Below are 16,925 nucleotides of genomic sequence, written 5' to 3' on the forward strand. Positions count from 1 at the left end.
CACAAGGAGACCATGCTCTGTTTCTGATGTTGGCTGGCTGATAAAATTGCTCTAAACCTTTCTTTGGTTCCCCGTCTCACAAGAGCAGTTTCCTCGGTGCTTTGAGGACTCACTAAACCCTGAGCAAGTGAATTAGCATTTGGAAGAGACCAAATTTTCTACCATGTCCTACTTCTCCCTCCTGAGATCCAGGGAGGTAGGGACACTCTGACTTACAGACACTGTGGGAAAAGAACACTATGCAAGATGTGATTTTACTGATGACTGGGAAACTGAAAAACAAGAGCTGACCTTCTACCTCAACAGCTTGAGAACAAAAGAAAGTGAACATCTAGAAATACATGTACTGAAAAGATTATAATTGAAAAATCATTATTCTAATCCACTTAGTTTATTGCTAAAAATATAGAGCTAATTCTGATAAATATGCAGATGTTTAACTTTTTCACCATTCCATTAATATTCAGTGAGTCTGATTGCGAATATCAGGTTAAGCACCTATGTTAAGCAGTTGTAAATTTGGTATTCCTAGTTATCTGCCTATTTGGTCTGGCTTCATCCCACCGATATATTTTATGATTCCCATGATGAGCAGAGAATTTAGCTTGCTATAGTTTAAGTACCTGCATAAGGACTTCCAGTGTTCCTGCAGTTTTAAGTGTGCTGCCTCAGGGGAAAAGCTTTCTTACTGAAACACTTTAGCTTACACACTTTATCTGTCCTTGGCTGATTTTCTCCTCTTTTAAATTAAACGATGTTATAAAACACATTTGTGTTGATTAAGGATTCCAGAAGATTTGGTCAATTCTCTGCCTGAAATCATAAACTCTTCTCTGCAATGTTTTGTTTGGCTGCTGCAGGGATAGTTTTGCTACCAAAACCAGGATTGTTCTGCCTTCAGGTGGAGATAAGCAGTAAGGCTGGTTGGATTCCTAAGGAACAAAGCTGCTGTTGTTCGCAACAATGGGGGTGAGAGTTTCTAGATGTTTGGAAGCTCTGCCTGCAATCAGTGCACCTCTGAATGGGGTTGATTGACTAAGTCTGCGGAGGGGCAAAACCCCTGCTTAAAATAACAAAGCCCAGCTTGTTTTCTTCCACCCCTGAAATGTCCAGATCTCCCAGAAGCTATGCAGGGGATATGCCTTTCTTTTGTGCATGCAAATCAAGCTCCCCGTAATTTACAACTTTTGAACTGGACTCTGAAAAGCCTTTCTGAAAATATTCTCATTTGTTCAGATTTAGGTGAGAATTGCTTCCTGTCAAGAAAACTCGTCAGCCCTGCAGAGTGTTGGTGGAAGAACTAATTGTTTAAAGATGCTTGTTTCTTCTTCCCTACTGAAGATCACCACCTCCCTCAGTCTCCTGTCTCAGTTGCTTGTGTGCATGTCCCCTTGCCTGTTTCTGTCAAACAAGCCACATTAAGTTAAACAGTTCAAGTACACAGATTTTCCTGCCCTCACTTACTCTGATTGACAGATCTCAGGAGGGAGTTTGGCTGGTGTTTTGGATGAATACACAAAACAGAGGCTGCTTGGGTGACAGACATGGAGATGAAGAACTAGGAAAAGTTGCCATGGGATGGGAGAGGTTGTGCATTTGAAGCCGAAGTCAGGCGGCTTTCCTTAAGCCTCCTCAGCAGCAAAGGCCCAGCAGGCATATGTCCTTTAGGGGAATCTTCTGCGAGCACAGCTGCATCAGCAGGGTGACAGAGGTCTCTGCGATCAGCACCAGAAAGTTCTACTGGTGTGCAAATGTGCTGCAGGCTCTGCAGGGCTAGTAGGTCTAGAAAGGTAAAAACCCAGGCTGTTCCTAAAGTAAGTACTTATGATTCCTTTGCTGAAAAGCAGAGCCAAATGAGTCTGTGTTTTAAAATGTTTTCCTCATTGGCAAGATGCTATATATGGCTTATCTGTAATACCTCAACAGGGAATGTGAGTGTGCTTCCTGCTTCTTCTGGGGTTCTCCCAGCCTATTGCTCCTGCACACAATGTTACCTTTCACTCAGGAGTCTTCTACTGAAAATCTGTTTTTCTTATGTAGTCTGTTAGTCTTTGCCTGAAGAATATTTACAGCTTGTCTGAACAGTGCTTAAAATTTACCTCTCTTGTAACAGGTAAGGTTAAATTGGCACAATTGATTCAAAGAAATTGACTCAATAGTTTGATTAACTATTAAGTAGGTATTCTTTATTGGCAGCGCTGGATGCACAGGGGATCGCTCCACCTATCGTGCACACCGTCAGGTCTAATTGTGCAGGTTAAATACATGTTCTATATACATATTCACTAGATTTCCGAGAAATGTTATACATATTCATTAGTTTTCCGGGAAACTATTAGCATATGCAAATGTCCTTTACGCAGGCGCATTGAAGGTCTCTGGTGGTCTTCAGGAGTCCTCCGGTGGTCTTCCATAGTCTTCCTCACTTGTCCGCTATTTGACCCTTCTCAGGTGATTCTGTGCAGTATGGTCTTTTACATGTTTTAATACATCACTGCTCGTTAGTGTTCTTATCTAAGTTCTCAGTAGTGGTGTAAAAACCATATGGTTAGTTTAAGCTAAATTATCTACAAGGACGAGAACAAAGGCAGGAGTTCTTATCTTTTCTGGCCCTGTCTATTCAAGCAAGGCCTCTACTTGAGCCTTCTCGACAAGATCGTAAATTTATCAAACATTTAATTAAGTTTTGTGATTGTTCATGGTTCCTTCTTGCTCATCACTCCCAAGTACCAGTCTCTGACAGGCTTAATCCTTGACGAGCACTAGTCTTTGGTATGTAAAGTTACAGAGAGACAATCATTAAGCAATTAGCAGTTCGTTCTCTATATCACAATGCTCGATGCTTAGATTGGTTGTCTCAAAGTGAAGGTATTTCAATATTATTTAGAATACCAGCACACAGGCAAACCCTCACTGAAGTTAGTGGGAATGCTGGCTGGTTTAGAACTGCCATCACAAATAAGGCTTCAAACTTTCGTACTGGCTTAAAAGTTTGCGAGGATGAAAAACTCCCTAGGAAATCATAATCAATTCTACTGAGGTACTTTCTCCAGGTCAGAGTAGCCCTTAAGTGAGTAGTTATGGCTGTGGTGTAGAGGACAATACCTGGGCTATTTTAAGTGTAGCCATACTGTGGCAGCATGCCCATTTATTGTGATAAAGATGTTCTTCCACCACAGTTCTTCAGAGACTGATCAAAGGAAGGTTAGATACCACAGGGTCAATTTGTCTGGCAGGAACTGGTTTGAGAATAAGGTAACACAGGACTGGAGCCATTGTAATGAGTTAAAAGTAGTAGCAAATACTTGAATACTGGAGTGTTCTGTTAGTTCTCGTATTCTTCATCCCAATTCTGATTTTTCAATGCATTTTTATGTGTTGTTTTTTCCTCCCTGCCTTTGGTCCTGGGGAGCCATTTACAGAGAAAGTGCAGAAGCTGTGCAAGGGCCCAATTTTACTTAAGCTGATGCTGCATGAGTTGCACACACCTGTGTTGAGTTGCTAGTTGTCCCTTTAAGTTTTGAGATAAATGATGGAATTAAAAAAAAAAAAAAAAAGGAAAAGGTTTTGTTAATCTACAGAACATTGCCTCCTCTTCTGCTGGAGGAGAGCATTCTCTCCCAGGTAGGTCTTAATGCCCTGAGCAGTGTAGATCATAAAGTACTCCTAACAAATCAGTGGGAACTTAACTAGCTCCTACTGTTACCTTGTTTGCTGTTCTTTAATAATGAGATTGAAGTGCCTTATTTAATTTCTTATGATTAATCTAATTGTTCCCGCTTCAGAAGAACACTTCCCTCTTATTACGCTTTTCAGATACCTGTAAAGTCAAACACAGTTTTCCACAATATGCTCCAGGTTGGTACAGGTTGCAGGTAAATGTCATTTAGCTGAGTCACTCACACACTGTAACAAACAGCAGCTGAATAGCAAAAAGGGAGAGTTACCTCCATCATATCAGTCTGGTAGTATGAACTACAGCATCAGATAAAGTGCTTTGCTCTTTCTGCTCTTCTTTCACCAGCAACTCCTGCTGATTTTTGCAAAACAGAGTATTTTGAGTAGGCTGGAGTTGTATGCAGGAGGGACTCTGAGAGCAAGGACTCTTGAAAGTGCTGAAAAGCTGTTTTGTTTGTGTGAAGATTAAACTGCCTGGTTTGTGTATGTGTTATTATGCTGTTTTACTTGGGGAAAGAATTAGGCTGTATTTCCTCTGTCCAAGGTCAGAACAGTGGCAGTGGCCAAGGGCTGGTGGCAACAAGTCTGGACTCTTAGCACTGTTTCCATATTTATGAACTGTGAGGACACTCAGACCCTAGATAGTGTGAGTTTCATGCAGAGGTTTAATCTTTTATCCTAGAAACTTTTCAGCTGACTAAAATCTGTTGTCCTGTAATTTGCAGACCTCCAACATCTAAAGAGTAGATGTTCGTTCACATATAAGTTGTTATGCCCTTATTCTACTCTCTTGCATATCCTCCCCTTCCTCTACCATTTTATTGTCTTGAGACCAAGCTTTCAACACTGTCTGCATTGAATTTTATTTTTTCTGTAGTTAATGCAAGAAACAGCAGCCTCCTTGTCATCCTTGAACAAACTGAGAGAATTGTGCACAAAAATATAACTGCTTATAAAGTTCTGAGTTGTGATTTATGCCAACACATTGTAGCCTTTGTCTTGCATAATAAAGGACTGGTGTCTGTAAAGAGGTAGCTTGCTTCATGCACAGGAATACCTGGCTTCTGTTGTTTGCAAATCTTTAAAGGGGGTTGTTACTTTCTAAAGGGTGCCCACGCATGGATATTTTAGCTGTTGTGAAGGGTCTGTAGGTCATAACTTGTCTTCTGTATGCCTGTCTGTTCACAGGTTGGTTGAGCTCCTTTCTGAAGCCTTAAACCCTCCGAAGGGAAACTGAAACTCTTTGAATAAATATATTTTAGTTACTAGATTCTGACATATAGGAACTACTTAACCCTCTTCCTGCTAACTCTTCAGACCAACTTTCCCCAATAGCCTCAGGAAAATCTGGGGACCTTTCCTGTGATACCCAAAGTTTGTGTGCGCCACCTTCTTGTCACTTCTGTCTCACTAGCCACTGCAGCAAGTGGAACAGGAGGCGTCAGTGATGAAGTAGAGAACTTCTCTTCAATTTTGGCACATGGGTGAGATGTTAGGTCTCATCTGTATGCAAGACAGGCCCATGTGCAAGAGGGTAGCGAGATGGCAATCATGTCTTCTAAGGAGAACTAATTAGCTGATGAATTTAACTACATTGACTATGTGATAGAAAACAAACGCTGCAGTATCCTGTTGCACTGCTGTTTTAGTAATCCTGCAGAGCACAGTCAAAACTGGGAAAGTACTATTCCCTCCACAGAGAACAAAAGGAACTTTGCACATCTGTCACATTCTGTTCTGCCCTGAAATACATAAAGTAGTGGCTTTCCTCTGGGCCTGTATTTGCTACAGGTTCATTTCTAAAAGCTACATTAAAAATAATCGAGGTGGCTGCAAGGTGGAAAAATCGCTCTACAGAAAAATACAGGTTTGTAGTGCTGATTCTTTAGGATGCTCAAATGTCAAATCTGTTCTTCCATGCAGTGCAGCCATACTTAAGTGAACTTTATACTAGGTTGGTGGTGAGCAGATTAGCTCCAGCAGCATGCAGCTTGGCATGGACTGCAGAGCTGTTGCGAAGCTGCTGATATAGTTAGTCCACATAGCATGCAGCATTGCTCTGGCTATGCTGGAGGTATTCCTGTAAGGTTAAAGCTGGGTTGGGTGCATTCACATGACTGTCAGTGGGTCCTTTGACAATTATTGTTTAAAAAAAACCCCCACAACATTCTAGCAAAGCAAAATCTTGCTAGCATATTCTCATCCCTTTCTCATAATCTCCTCAGCTTTGCAGGAAAAAAATAAGAAAGGTCAGCAAATATTAAAAAGACATTTATAGAGAACTGTTTCATATTCTCTCATGTAACCTAAGCCATCTAGTTTACATAGTAATAGATTTTCACAATGTGCCTCAGCGATTCACATATATCAATAAACCTCAACAGTTCATTTATACTACTCTTGGTTTTAATATTATTAGGAGCATGGTTACCTAACACTTTATTTCAGTTTTAGGATTAGTTTTAGGGTTATGATGAGGTTGACCCTTTTTTTTAAAATCAGAATTCATGTCAAAACACTGACTTAACGAAGTACTTTATTGTTTGCTGTCACTCCTTTCTCAGTCTCAATTATCATCTGACCCTCTAAACACCCTCCAGTCCAGCTAATTAACTCAGCCAGCTGTTTTGACTTTTATCCAATAAACAAAACAAATACTATCTTCTGTGTCACGGGCAAATTGCCCTTAATGTCTTATTTTGCCAAGTCACAGAGTTTCCACTCAGTCTGGCCTCTCATGAGCACTGTGCAGAGACCAAAACCTTCACCTGGCCCACACACTCTCAGTAATAGCTAATCCTTAGCACCTACTTGGAGCCTTGTCAGAACTTCTCAAGCAATGTTAGTCACCCTCAAGCATAACTATCAGGCAGCTGGCAAATATTGGTGCAGACTGTATGGAACAGCAACTTAGGAGCCTTTTTTGAGGCAAGGTGTCTGGTCAGTTGCCTGGCTTCCTCTTTGATTTTCACCATAAACCAAAAGTCCAGTCAGAAATATCACATAATTTTATTATATTATATTACATTGTTCTACATGTTTAAGGGCATAATCAACAGGTTCATCTTTCTGATTTTTTTCAGATGTAGAGATGCTTCAGTCCAAACCAGACACTCCAGTTGCTGGAGATGAAGTTTCTCTAACTACAAAAGACTCAATGCTCCGCAAGTTTTTAGAAGGTGAGACCTGTTTGAAAAGAGGGATGGCAGTAGCACAGTTAAAGCAATTAAATAGAACTTGAGATTTCTCCTTGATCTGTTATGAATAGGAGCTAGTCCACACTGTTAGACATGGACAGCTTTGCCTTAGTGGGTACAAATGAGACACAACAGAAAAATCAGCTCGTGAGGTGATTTCACAAAAGCAGTTAGTTTCTTACCAAAGAGGGGGAGTGGTTCCTAGTTCCAGTCCCTACCTACCAGTGAGTGGAAGCACACAGCTGGTATCTCTTCAGGAATGGCTGTCTTCTGTCCTTATCTTAGTGATGGGAGTTAATTCTGGTGTCCTGACATGGGTGCATGCTCCCCTCATGGGCAGGGGCTGAGTGTAAAGTATAGCAGCACAAGCTAGTGATTAATTTTAATGTAGATGCTTTATTCAAAAGTCCATCCATTAGGAACAGTAGCCTGGAAAGAGGAAAAGAACTCCTGGCTCCCAAACCTGATCTACGCTCTGCATCTTCAGTGCTCCCTCTGCCTTCTCTGACCAAAGCCAGACATTAGATCCATGATATCTTCACTGAGCATGATTGGGTTGTCCAAACCTTTTCCTGACTCACCAGGTTCCATGGGATACATGCTTACTTTTTGTGGGTGGCCCAGCTGGACTCAGAGCAAGATTAAGTCTGGGGCTCTTAGCATCTTCTTCTGTTTCCCCTGCCTTCACAGATGCTCTGGCAGTGCCATTGCATTGACTCAACTAAGTGTTACAACATCCCTAAAGGAAGGTCAGTCCAGTGGTTGGGGTATTCATTTGTGACTTGGTAACAGAGTAGGGAGTTAGTCCAGGGGCTCTTAATTCTTTTTGCTAGCATGCAAACAGAGGGAAACTAGGTTTTAAATCGAGTATGATAGCGTTTGATGATTTTGCAGTCATGTTCGGAGTGAGAATAGAATGGGGATGATGAGGTGGTATAATAGTAGCTGGACTTGTTAAGTACAGACATGCATACCCAGGTCCCTCTGAGACGCATTGTTCTGAGATCAAATATATTGTCAGCTGATGGTAAATGCTCATTTCAGACAAAGGAATAATTCTCCGTAGTACTTTGTAGACCACCACAAGTAGCTTTTGGAAACCAGTGCTCCATTTGATTTGTTAACTGTTATAATATGCTAATTAACTGGAATTAATTGAACTAACTGTTCCTCAAGTTCTTAAAAACAGTTATGAGATTTTCCACTATGGTTTCTTCACCAAAACAGATAGTACAGGCTTAGTGGCAAACACTTACATGCTACTAGATGTTAATGACTTTATCAAGTCCTGTCTTTGGCACTTTAAGTCACTGCAAAACTGGATTTTTTTGCCTGTGAAGTGGCAAGCTTGGTAAGAATGTGGTACATAGTGCATGTGGAGGGATCCAGTGTTCAGTGAAGAGGCCAGGTTGTTTTTCTTACAGACTCTACTCTGTTGTAGGCAGTAGCATGGATGCGCCAGATTCGGAGGAAAGAGTTTACCAGCAGTATGGTGAAGATGTATACTACTCAGTGGAACAAGATACTTTTCCACAGGAAATGGCTAGCAGACCTCCAGTTCCTGTTCCAAGACCAGAATCCAGCTCTCCACAGCCAGACAATGAGCTGTACATCTCCAAAAGTGAGTAGGGTACCAGGACCTAAACTGTAGACTAGTCAACTGTAGAATGGCCTTGACGTGGGCTCCAGTTGCCAAATAAACGCCAAGAAAATCTACACATTTTTGAGACCCCTGGATTATTTGGCTCTGGAGCTGGATTACTTTTGGGATCCAATTTCAAATCTGTTTTTCATCTTCTGCCTACTCTGAAAATGTGGGGATGTTGTATCCTGAGGTCTTGGCCTAATCTTGCTCTTAATTAAAGCAGTAGGACAACAGATTACTCCCAAATGGTATGAACAAATCCAACTAAATAGGAAAGATCCTGATATTATAAGGACACAATCAAGCTGTTAATTGCTGCTCTGTAATGGTATCATTGATTCAATAGCATTTGTATAGGATATGATTCTATGCCTCAATACTTCCATCTGAGCTGGTGTTTAATTGAAATTGAAGAAAATTGTGCCTCCTAGTTTGCTAGGCAGTTTTGGAAATCTTGGTCATATTTCACAAACATTCTAACAAGAACTACGGTAATGTGTGGGAGAGCAATTTCAGTGACTCCTCCTTCACCCCACAACAGGACTCTGGACTGTGAGGAAAGCATGTCCAGATTTCTCTTAGAGGTGGCTGAGCTAAATTCTTTGAGGTCAATAGAAGGGGAGTTCTACTGTACAACTCCTTATCTTGTTTCTTCACTGGACTTAGTAGGGTAGCAGAAGTTGTAAGGCAGTGCAGAATTGTGTATGCTGCCCATATTCATCCTTGCTACTTCTGTCTCCATGAGATGCATTTCAGTATCTAAAGAGTGTTTGTTTTACAGTTTTTGCACAGAAAGCTCAAAGACCTGAGAATCTCTATGTCCCTAGAGGAAGGGTTAAGAAAGGTAAGTCAGAAGTTCACCCTGAAAATATTTCCAGTAATCCAAAAGCAAATCTGCTGAGGTAGCTTCATTTGTGTGAAATGTGACAGAATGGTCTGTTTTATAGGGCTCTGGAGATAATAGACTTATATGAATGATCCAACCTTTCTGACCTTATGTGACACTGGAAACTTTTTATAACTGCAGACTGTGAGGGGGGTATCCTTTTATCACTTAGTGTACATATCCCCTGTCTTAATGTTTATCCTCAGTCAGGATCATCATGATCATTGAAGTCCTTTTTTATGCTGTGACTCATATTACTTCATGGAGTCGATGTCCCACTTTTGATCTTCTGGATATAGCTACTGCCTGTTGATCATTATTTCCTGGGATTTAACCTTCAGTGAACTACTTGCCATTGATCTCTGCACTTCATAAACTGTGCCCTTATTCTTTCACCTCTTATCCTGTGCACTATCAGAGTGCCAGGAACCACGTCTGAGCTTTTATCTCACATGTTGGGAACTCCTCTTTATGTTGGAAATGAGTTACAAAGAGCCAGCATCAGTAGGATGAGTTTTCACCTTTCTGTTTCCGGAGTTACACTGCACAGCTTACCTAGGAAGAGTCTAGCTTTGTGACTGCCGAGGTGAAAGCTCTGTTTTGTGGATTGCAGAGGAGAGAGATGTTTTTGCAGTGAGGAAGCAGAGCACTTTAAGGACTACATTTTGTGCTGTTCACTTAAACTATGTTAAGAACAGAGATTATCCCTGGGATGTATTTGTATACAAGGCTACCTGTCAGCTGGGCTCTTAGCCCTGACAAATAGCAGGATGGCATAAGGACGAAACCCTCTTCTGGTCAAGGGAAACTTTCAGTCTGTAATATTGATTTTTTTGCATCTCTGCTATATCAAGGGTGCTTGAGTTTCTTTGTATTCAGTGAGGAAGGCAGATGCCACAAGTTCAATAATATTTTTGGTGGTGTTCTCTCTTCAGAGACAATAGTCAGGCCTGTAAGGGACCTGTCTCAATCAAGCATATATGATCCATTTGCTGGAATGAAAACCCCAGGTCAACGGCAGCTGATTACGTTACAGGAGCAAGTGAAAATGGGCATACTCACCGTTGATGAAGCTGTACTTCATTTTAAGGAGTGGCAACTGAACCAGAAAAAGAGATCAGAATCATTCCGTTTCCAGCAGGTACAGGTTTATTCCACTGTTTAAGAAATACAGCTGTCTCTCTAGGTCTATATCACAAGCTGTTCAGTGTGGGTACATTTATTTCCTGGTTGGAGCAAGAAGACTGCTAACACAGTCCCCCAGCTACCAGAGTTCTCTTCTGGCACAGAGGGCTGTTCCCATGCAGCAGCAAGAAGGTTGCTGTTTTACAGATCTGTTTAACTTTCAGTAGTATTGCTAGTTTTTGGAGGTCTGTACACTAGGAACTGGGCCAAATCCAGTTGGCTAAATTACCTTTCTAAAGGTCACCTAGCACCTACCTGCTGGCAGGGGACTTCTGTGATGAACATTTAGCTTGTCAGTTATCATCCATTTCAGATCAGTGAAGACTCAGTGTCCTGGATAGTGCATTGGCTTTAAAGTCCTATTTTGTAGATGGTTGGATCCTTCCCTGGGTATTTGGTGGCTCCAGGGCTACCTGTTGTTGCAGCTGGGCAAGGTCTAGCAACAGTGATTAGTTAAAGCACAGTGTTTGGGTGGCTTAGCTGAATGAGGAAGTCATTATGTTGGCAGCAGCAACATAATGTTTGGTGGAACTAGCAGTCATAGTTTTAAAATTCACATTCTCAAGTTAGAGTGGGGCTCCATCTTTAAAACCACTGCCTGCTTCTTTTGGAACCCTTTGTTCATGCTGCAGCAGTCTGTTCTCACACTTGAGGTGCTGGTCTCTGGTGTGTGATGCTGTTTTGGGAGTCGTCAGAACAAATCCTCCTGATTGTCACTTGGAAGGGTCCTCTCTACCCAGAAACAGTCAGAGGAATCCCTTCTTCTGTCAATAAAGAACACTGTGCTACTTTAGTAAATGTCTATAGCAGAGATAAAGTGGCATGCTCTGTGTTCCATCCCATGAGCAGCTTTTGAACTCTCTGCTCCACATCTTGCCTCATGGTACAGCAATTGCTCTGTCTGCTTTTCCACCTATTTGGGGTTTCCTTCTCTTACATCTGTACATATTTCCCTGCTGGAAAAGTATTACCCCCCCCGCTCTTCCCTTACTGTAAGGTACAGTATGCTGCTGCACAATGATGAAGAGACTTTGCTCCCAGTTACATTTCCAGGTGTCCCCTCTTGCTTCAGTGGGGACATCCTGAATTCTTTCTGAATTGTCCCTCACACTCTGGGATGCGTGGCAGCCTCCTCAGTCCCTGCAGTCAGAATTATCGGTTCATTAGTACAGAAAGGACTGTGCAGTTACATGACTGTGGGTCTTGTTTCTGTGCCAGTGTCACAGTGGAAACAGAAAATAGAGGGAGTTCTAAACCAAACATGCTGCTTATCTGCAGCTGCCAGTGACTCTGTGAACTTGATCTTACCATACACGTGAACACCTGAAAAAACTTGGCTTCTGAAAGGCACACATGGATTTCTGAAGGGAATAGATTAAAACCTGTTGACACGGTTTGGACTTCAGCCAGGTGTAGCAGGCTTTGTAACAGCTTGGTTGCAAAGTTAGCTTGAAATATAATATTGGTATTGTCAGAATGCTGCATATCCTCCTTTATTCAAAGCCCTGAAAAGAACATCTTGTGATGTTTCTAGGAAAATCTGAAACGTCTACGAGACAGCATAACCAGGAGGCAAATGGAGAAGCAAAAAAAAGACAAAAGTGCAGGTAACAGTCTGATTCTGACATTCCGTGGTAAAGAAGCAGCTAACAATATTAATAGGCTTTTCAGGCAGAAATGTCACCGTGTGTATTGTAGTTCTGTGATATTTTAATATTCACATCTATGTGCTTCTTGGCTAAAACATAGGGAAGTTGCTTTACTCCTCAGTTTTCCAGACTGAGGAAAGGATGCCCACATCTGTGGAGTGAATCTTGATTCATTCACGTACAGTTATGATCATCCTTACGTGATTGCGTTTAACTTTGTTCTTGTGTGCAAAGCTGTCTCTCAGAGGCTATACTTGCATAGGCCCTTCTGAGCTGTTCATTTTCCCTTCCAGATTTGGAAATTACAGTACCCATTCGACATTCTTATAATACTTTAGGGAAACCAGAATGTGGAATATATGAATACACCCCCAGGAAAAACATTTTCCCACCAAAAAAGGAGTTAAAGCGAGGCGACTGGAAAACAGAAAGCACATCCAGCACAACAAGTAAGCAAACCCTGAGTATCACCCTCTCTACAGGAAAGCTGGATGGAAAAGAATTCCCCAGCCTGACTCTGGAGTCAGCTCAGGGGACAGGACTTCTATTCCTGAATCCCAGTACTGACACTGCCACCCCAAACCCTGCATGCCTCAAGGCTGGCTGTTCTCAAAACTGTAAAAGCAACTCCAGGTACCTCAAGTGGTTTGGGCATCTTGTGTCTGCATTTCTGCAGGAGAAGCTGAAAGCTGAGTGAAAGATTCCCTTGAGCCTTCTCAGGGAAGGCATATCACCCATCTTCAGTTCTTAAAAGTAGATGGCAGCTGCTCTCTTAGAATAAAGAATGCTCCCTTGCTGTGACTCTCAGCAGGCAGTGTGCTTTTCTGGTCTAAGGGCACAGTTATATTGCAGGCTGGGAACCAGTCTCTACATGTTGTTTCCTCAATTGTTGGAGATAAAAGACAGCATTTTTCACTGGTTACTGTGGGACCTCTTGAGTGACTTGGACAGTCTGCACATTTTTATTATTTTTGGTTTTTATTAGGTTTAATTTGTGCAAATTAAATCCCTGCATTCTTACTGTTACCACAGACTGAGCAATTCTTGCAGAAATCATTAAGATCATTTTGGTCCTTTGAAATGAAAACTGAGTCCCAATGAGGTTACTACCTTTGTGGCTCTTGGCAAGATATAGCTGGCACACATCCAGAGTAGGTGCCAGAGGCAGCTGACTGAGCCAGTAACTTGCTTGTAAGCAGTTGTGAGAGAGATGTTAACGAGCCTGTAGAGTTCACTGTGTGCAGCTTGGCTCTCTTTCCCATGGCATGATTGTGAGAATGGACTCTAACACAGTATTTAGCACTCTTAAGTGCTGCTGTTTGTACCAGCTGATGATGAGAGTTACCTCACCAAGGCTAGGGAGGGACTGCATCTTATGAGAAAACCTCTCTAGCCTCCATTTCAATGTATAGGTTTCTGAACAATAGGGTTTAGTGTCCCAGTATTGCACAGCCATATAGAACATTATGTATTTATGACTGAAACCAGCCACAGCACCGTAGGATATGTTTGTGAGTGGCTGTGCCCTTCAGAAATGGCATGACTGATTGCAAAAACATTCCCTACTCTGAGTCCATGCAAGTTAAATGGGTTTGCATAAATGGTTGCTGAAGGTTGTTTGAACAAACTTGTCATTTTTAGCTTTGAAATGGACTAGGAAACATTCCTGTGATGAGTAAGGATTGTTGTGAGAGGAGGTGGTGAACAGCTATTGGGAACAATAACCTCTCAAGCAGTCACTTACTCCAGGACTGAATGTGTGACAGTGCTCAGAGCCATCTACCTCCATGCCATTGTTAAGGACATGGGGACTGATAATTTAAAAACACATAAATGTTGGGTGTATAACACTTATGAAAATATTTACCTGACTTGCCAGCTGATACCAGCACTGGATCCTTTCAGTTAGATTATGGTTGTGAGTATTTAACCAGAACCTGGACCTACATAGGGCAGAAATAGGCTAGAAAGAAAGTAAAGCTGAATGGTTTGGCCCTGTGGTCTGTGTTATATGAAGTGCCATTGTTTGGATCCTGAACATGTGAAAAATAACAGTGGAAATAAATTAATCTAAATGAGCATTAAATTATGTGTGCAAGAGGTAAACATGAGGTTAGAAGGAGTCCTGAGTTAGTGATTTGCAGTTAAATCACCAGGATTTAATAATCAGTTTGTTTTCTCTTGCTTTTACTCCAGGTAGTGCAAGTAACCGCTCCAGCACTCGGAGCATATTGAGTGTCAGCAGTGGGATGGAAGGGGACAGTGAGGTAAGCTCTCACCTCTGCTATATACTGGTCCACTGTTCTTAAGTACGTGGCTTTGTTTTCATGCAAAAGAAAAGGAGCTCAGGGATGGCAATGCATTCGCAGAAATGGCAAAATGTAGCCACTTCTGTTGTGAAGCTAACAAGAACCAAATTCTGCTGGTCTGTAACCTCTTTTCTTCATTTTGTAGGACAACGAGGTCCCAGAAACAACTAGAAGCCGCAGCCCAGTAGCCCACCAAGCAGAGAGGCTGCCTTTCCCAGAAAGGCCTCCCAGAGTGCCTCCTCGAGGTGCAAGCAGGTAAAGCTAAAATGCAGCTCAAGCATGCGCTTTCAGTGAAGCAATATGGAAGCCTTGGGCAGAAAGCAAGGCAGGAAGTGAATCTGTCTTTCAACAAAATCTACCAGACTATTATTTATAAACACACACAGTTAGGAATCGTGAGATCCTTGTTTCTCATCTGTAATACTTGGTGGAATTGGTTTCCTAGTCAGTAACATGCCTATGACAGCGCTGTTATTGCGGTGCACACGCTGCAAGGGACAGCACTATTGAAGCACACAGTGCTTGCCATGAGACATTGCCAGGTGGAGTAGCATCCTGCCTCTGGCAGAGATTTAGTACCTGATCCTCCTGAGAAGATCCTCTTGGAAGATACAAAGTGTAGTGCAGAGGGAATTCCCTTTTGGCATTCCCTTGGACTTTTTTTTCTTTTTACAAATTTCAGATCTCTCCAAAGCGCACTTGTTTACATGTGTGATTGGCCTCAAAGTAAGAACTGCACTGGTTTTAGAAAAGGTGTTGAGGGGTTTTGCCTTGATTTGATCAGACCACCACAAACTTAAGTAACTTGTAAACATTCCTTTAGTCCAACCAGTGCAAGTCTATGAAGTCCAGGCCCCAGAGGCTTATCTAAGTACAGATGCTAATAAAATTCTCTAACTGTTAAAATAGTAATTACTAATGTGTGGGTGCAGTAAGTTCTCTATGTTGGCTTGGCTCTGGCAAGAATATAGCTGGAATTTATCTGTAGTTAGTTTAAAAATATTTGGAATCTTTTGATCTCTTCCTATTGCTCTTCATCTAATTTTCAGGAGAAAGCTACTATACTATCAAAGTTTTACTCCAACCAAGTATTATATCATCTCTTTCCAGTAATAGTGGAGTAACTGCAGCTGAAGAACAGAAGAAATAACTTGGACAGGAACAGGGCTCTGGCACCTTGGCATCTGCTCTGTCACTGAATCACTTATAGCCTGATTTTCTTCTTGTATGTCTATTGCTTGTACAGTATTCTTAGATATGATGTTATTGCATGCAATGTGTTGTTCCAGAACCCTGTTCTCTACTATTTTTTAAAATTCATTTGTATACTCTGTCTTTTTATAGGCCTGTAAGCTGTGAAGGCTTTTATCCTCCACCTGTGCCCCCAAGAGGTCGCTGAATCTCTCAACATCTGTGGAATATGAGATTTTTCTGTTTGTATGTGTGTTTGTACAGATATTTTTGGGTTGCCTTAAATTATTTATAAGGGGGAGCCAAATGTTTTCTTCTCCTTCTTCCTCCCTAAAGCTCTGGTGACTTTTCCCATGAGCTTCACCAAGACTTCTTGGCCTTCTATAACTTTTTTGCTTGGAAGAATTTTGGTTCTTCGGGACTTCAAGAAAAAGTATCATGGTTGAGAAGGAGAACACTCGTGTGTCTTCGCAGTCCTGCACTAACACGAAGTTTCCCTTTGGCCAAGAAAGAACATATGTCCTTTTAGAAACTAAATCCTGATAAGCATTGTTATCAAAACCCTAGATACAACCTACAAGGGCTTTACTTGAAAACATGCTTGAAAAAGTAAAGAAAGTTGTTCGAAGACTTTGTTTGAAGAACACTCACTACAGCAGGAGCAGGTCAATGTACTGCTGTTTGGTGTAACATTTTGGGTACAGACATACTGACCTTTCAGAAGGTGTAGAATCTCCTTCCAGCAATCATTAAACCATGAGAGGATGAGAAGTTGTCTTTATTCAAGAATGTATTTTGCATACAGCCTTGAAAACACCTTTCCCTTTCCTCTTCCCTCCCTGAAAAGGACAGACATTAACAAGGTGTTGTGTGTACCATGAAAATTCCCAAGGCAGCTGGTAAGGGACCTCCTGTATCACAAAACAACTGTACTTAAACCTTTTTTGGGTATGTTGTTACTTGAAACCACATGACTGACCTCTCAAATTAGAGGAAGGAATTGGCAGCAATGCTGTGTTCTGTATGTCTTACATGTGTTCATTGTAGAAGCAGTACGAAGGCGTTTCACTTAATGCTCTGGAATAGCATAGCAAGTCTCCAATTATAAATGCACACACCTCACAAATACCAGCCGTGTAGTTAGCCTGCTGCAGTGGAAAGACGCAGCCTGGGGGCTGGACTCTG

General features: G+C 41.7%; 1 protein-coding gene across 2 annotated transcripts in view; it reads left to right on the top strand.

Moving 5' to 3' along the window:
* The window catches only part of PIK3AP1 (phosphoinositide-3-kinase adaptor protein 1), a 29,730-nt gene extending 13,422 nt beyond the window's left edge, over window positions 1-16,308 (top strand). For both annotated transcript variants that reach the window (XM_010567728.1, XM_010567727.1), the window contains exons 8-16: window positions 6,762-6,857; window positions 8,317-8,496; window positions 9,302-9,364; window positions 10,342-10,547; window positions 12,126-12,198; window positions 12,534-12,689; window positions 14,437-14,507; window positions 14,695-14,804; window positions 15,894-16,308. In XM_010567728.1, coding sequence (XP_010566030.1) covers window positions 6,762-6,857; window positions 8,317-8,496; window positions 9,302-9,364; window positions 10,342-10,547; window positions 12,126-12,198; window positions 12,534-12,689; window positions 14,437-14,507; window positions 14,695-14,804; window positions 15,894-15,948 — 1,010 coding nt within the window. In that variant the 3' untranslated portion in view covers window positions 15,949-16,308. The remainder of the gene's footprint in view (window positions 1-6,761; window positions 6,858-8,316; window positions 8,497-9,301; window positions 9,365-10,341; window positions 10,548-12,125; window positions 12,199-12,533; window positions 12,690-14,436; window positions 14,508-14,694; window positions 14,805-15,893) is intronic.
* Window positions 16,309-16,925: the final 617 nt, after the last annotated feature.

Source organism: Haliaeetus leucocephalus, unplaced genomic scaffold, assembly GCF_000737465.1.
Source record: "Haliaeetus leucocephalus isolate CR32 unplaced genomic scaffold, Haliaeetus_leucocephalus-4.0 Scaffold229, whole genome shotgun sequence".
NCBI lineage: Eukaryota > Metazoa > Chordata > Aves > Accipitriformes > Accipitridae > Haliaeetus > Haliaeetus leucocephalus.